This window comes from Mandrillus leucophaeus, unplaced genomic scaffold, assembly GCF_000951045.1.
Source record: "Mandrillus leucophaeus isolate KB7577 unplaced genomic scaffold, Mleu.le_1.0 Scaffold432, whole genome shotgun sequence".
Lineage (NCBI taxonomy): Eukaryota > Metazoa > Chordata > Mammalia > Primates > Cercopithecidae > Mandrillus > Mandrillus leucophaeus.
Window position 1 is genome coordinate 1435399 of NW_012104610.1, and position 3812 is coordinate 1439210.

The following is a 3812-nucleotide window of genomic DNA, read 5'->3' on the forward strand; positions in this document are numbered from 1 at the left end:
GAAAGAAAGAAAATCATCAGACAAAATATTCCTTATTTTAAAGGGCTGAAGGGTGTCAAATACATGCTAACCCTGTCCAAAACAAGATACACAAATACCAAAATAGTTCTGAAGCACTGAATCAGAACTCCAATAATTTTAAGGTTTAATGAATTCAAAACACAAAAATATGATTTGATTTCTATGTGCTCATAAGCTGTAATACTTCTCTGCAATATTCACCAAACTTCAAAAATTTTCATAAACTCCTAAGAATGTCTTAAAAATGAGATTGACTCTCTACTAAGAACAACTCAAAACAGAATTCAGTGTACCTCTCTCCATTTTCTGGATATTCAGATGGTGAAGCTAGATTTTCTGAATCACGATTAACGGGAGAAAAGAGATTGCTATTATTAAGGTTCTTCAAAACCAACTTCTTAATGCTCTTCCTATAAACAAGAAACCAAAGGAAAAAGAAAAAAATTACTCAGGCATACAGATGTGTCCCAGACATTATCTTAAAAACTGGAGTCCAATGGTGCACTTTTGCTCAACTCTTGTACACCTAAGAATAACCTAACAAGTTTCATTTATGAACTCTTCCTAGGATTGTATAGTCAAAACACAAGGCATCAAATACACTGCACTACCGTCTTTAGAAGAATAAAGCTAAACACCTTCAAGTCACAGTGGAAAATCCCCTTGAAAACTGTCCTCCTCCCAGCCCCAAGCACCTTATCCAGACACTTCGCTCACTCATCACACTATGTTTGTATTTCAATCATCTGTATACTCTCTAAATGCTCTCTCTCTTTTGGCAGTGCAAATGTATGGCGGTCTCACCACAGAACTCATTATGCTGTCTTGAATGAAAAAGGTAAATGGATATTTGCTGACTAAAAAGTTTTTTTTTTACTTTCCTCAGTTTGCCCAAAGAGAGATTTTTTAAAAACATGACAAGAAAGTACTGATGCAAAAAAATCCTGGATATCAAATGATGTAAATGATCGATCACAAACACCTAAAAAGTTCAGGTTTCTTTCTTTTTTCTTTTAGACAGAGTCTTGCTATGTCACCCAGGCTGGTGTGTAGTGGTACAATCACTGATTATGGCTCACTACAGCCTTGACTTATTTCCCAGACTCAGGTGATTCTCCCACCTCAACTTCCAGAGTAGCTGGTGACTATAGGCGCCCACCACCATGCCTGGCCAATATTTTGTTGAAACAAGGTTTCACCAGGTTGCCCAGGCTGGTCTAACTTAGCCTAATGTAAGAGCACTGTATTCGTTCACTACAGAGTACACACTCTTTTCAAGTACACATGGAACATTTACAAACTAACAATATACTGGGCCATTAAAGGAACTCTCAAATTTCTAAGAATTGCTATTGCTATCATCCTTTTTTACTTTTCATCTAGAAATTAATAACAAAAACATAAAAAACCAGAGTTGAACTAAAAGGAAAATTTACATATTTAAATGCATATATTTGAAAGAAGGAAAGCTGAAAATCAAAGCGGAAAGGAGAAAGGAACAAGATAAAGATTAAATATTAATAAAATATAATAAATTAAAAACTGATGAAACAGGAAACAATCACAGGTGCGAGAACATCAGTAACGTCACAAGTTAGTTATTTGAAATTACCAGTAACATTGGGAGATCCCTGGTCAAACAGAAAAAGCAATAAAAATCAATGTTAGGAAAGAAAAAGTGAGTGTCCCTATAGATGCCACTGAGATTAAAAAAAAAAAAAAGACAAGGGTATCTTTAAACAACTTTATGCCAATAAATTTGAAATTTTAGTTATTGAAATGAATATATATTATAAAACTATAACTTATCAAAAGTGACTCAAAATATAAAAGAAAAAGCTGACTACTACTCTAACTCTTAAATACTTTTTTCCCAAATAGTCTTATAAATACTACTTCAGACCCATGTATCATTGCCGGTACCAAACATCTGATGTTACCATCAGATTTTATTACCAACTTTTCTTTTTGAGACAGGCTGGAGTGCAGTGATGGTATCATAGCTCACCGCAACCTTGAACTTCTGGGCTCCTGTAATGCTCCCACCTCAGCCTCCCAAATAGCTGGGACTATCGGCGTGTGCCATCATGTCTGGCTAATTTTTAAAAAAATTTGTTTTCAGAGACAGGGTCTCATTTTGTTGCCAAGGTTGGTCTCACTGGCCTCTAGTGATCCTCCTGCTTTGGTCTCTCAAAGTGCTGAGATTACAGATGTGAGCCATTGTACCCAGCTAGAAATTATTACCTTATACAAACATCTCTAGAAAATAGAAAGAGGAAATACTCTCCAGTTTGTTCATGAGGTCAGCATAATCTTTATACCAACACAGGAAGACATCATCTCAAAAAAAAAAGCCCCAGTGGCGGGGGGGGGGAGGGGGCAGTATGTGGAATTTAATGAACACAGAGGGCAAAACTCTTGAACAAAATTTTACAAAGTTAATCCTACAAGCAAGAAAGTTGCCAAACACTACTGAGGCATGTGGAAAGGACTTAGGAGCCAATCTGAAAGGGCTCCTTAATGGCCAAATATGAGACAATTTGAACATCACAGAAAACAGTAACTGCAATGCACTGAAACATAGCAACTGGGGTTGGGGGTAGGAAGAGAGAGTAAATAAACATTTCAAATAAAGGTAGCATGGTGGATTGCGCTGTAATTTCAGCATTTCAGGAGGCCGAGGTGGGAGGATTGTGTGAGCCCAGGAGTTCAAGACAAGCCTGGGTAACATAGTGAAACACCATCTCTACTAAAAAGTAGGAACATTACTCTACAAAAAAATTTTTTAAAAATCAGCCAGGGACAATAGCATGCACTTACAGTCCCAGCTACTCAGGAAACTGAGGTGGGAGGATCACTTGAAGCTAGGAGTTCACTTGAAGCTAGGAGACCAGCCTGGGCAACACAGCAAGACCCTGTCTCTACAAAATAACAAAAATTAGCCAGGTGTGGTGGCACGCACCTGTAGTCCCAGCTACTCAGGAGGCCAAGTCAGAAGAATTCCTTGAGCCCAGGAATTCAAGGGTGCAGTGAGCTATGACAGCGCCACTGCACTCCAACCAGGGTGACAGAGTAAGACAGTGTCTCAAAAACAAAAAAATAAACCAAAAATAGGGTCGTCAGAGTAGTCTTCATTGATGTGACATGTGAGTAAAGAGTGACGGGGTTCTGGCCAGGCACGGTGGCTCATGCTTGTAATCCCAGCACTTTGGGAAGCTGAGACGGGCGGTTCACCAGGTCAGGAGATCGAGACCATCCTGGCTAACGTGGTGAAACCCCGTCTCTACTAAAAACACAAAAAATTAGCCAGGTGTGGTGGTGGGTGTCTGTAGTTCCAGCTACTCAGGAGGCTGAGGCAGGAGAATGGCGTGAACCTGGGAGGCAGAGCTTGCAGTGAGCCAAGACTGCACCACTGCACTCCAGTCTGGGCAACAGAGCAAGACTCCATCTCAAAAAAAATAAATAAATAAAATAAAAAAGAGTGACAGGGTTAGCTAAACGGATATATGAGGAGAAGTGTTTCAAAGGGAACAATTGGCGCAAAGGCCCAAATAAATAGCATGCCCATCCTGTCCTAATAAGAGCAAGGAAGCAGTAAGTTTAGAGTGGAGTAGGCAATTAAGAGAATGGTAGATGTGTTCAGAGCAGTAATGGGAAATCCTACCTTCGAGGACTTTTATATGCCAAAGTAAGCACTTTGGTCGCTATTTGAGCAAAAAAATGTGAACCACTTCAGGGTTTTGAGCAGAAAAGGGAAATGATCTGACTTATGCTTCAAAATGACCACTGTC

The 3812-nt window shown here is 39.2% G+C and overlaps 1 protein-coding gene across 2 annotated transcripts in view; it reads right to left on the reverse strand.

Moving 5' to 3' along the window:
• The window catches only part of NUP98 (nucleoporin 98kDa), a 138305-nt gene that overhangs the window by 77998 nt on the left and 56495 nt on the right, over window positions 1-3812 (reverse strand). For both annotated transcript variants that reach the window (XM_011993708.1, XM_011993709.1), the window contains exon 14: window positions 315-431. In XM_011993708.1, the coding sequence (XP_011849098.1) occupies window positions 315-431 (117 nt within the window). The remainder of the gene's footprint in view (window positions 1-314; window positions 432-3812) is intronic.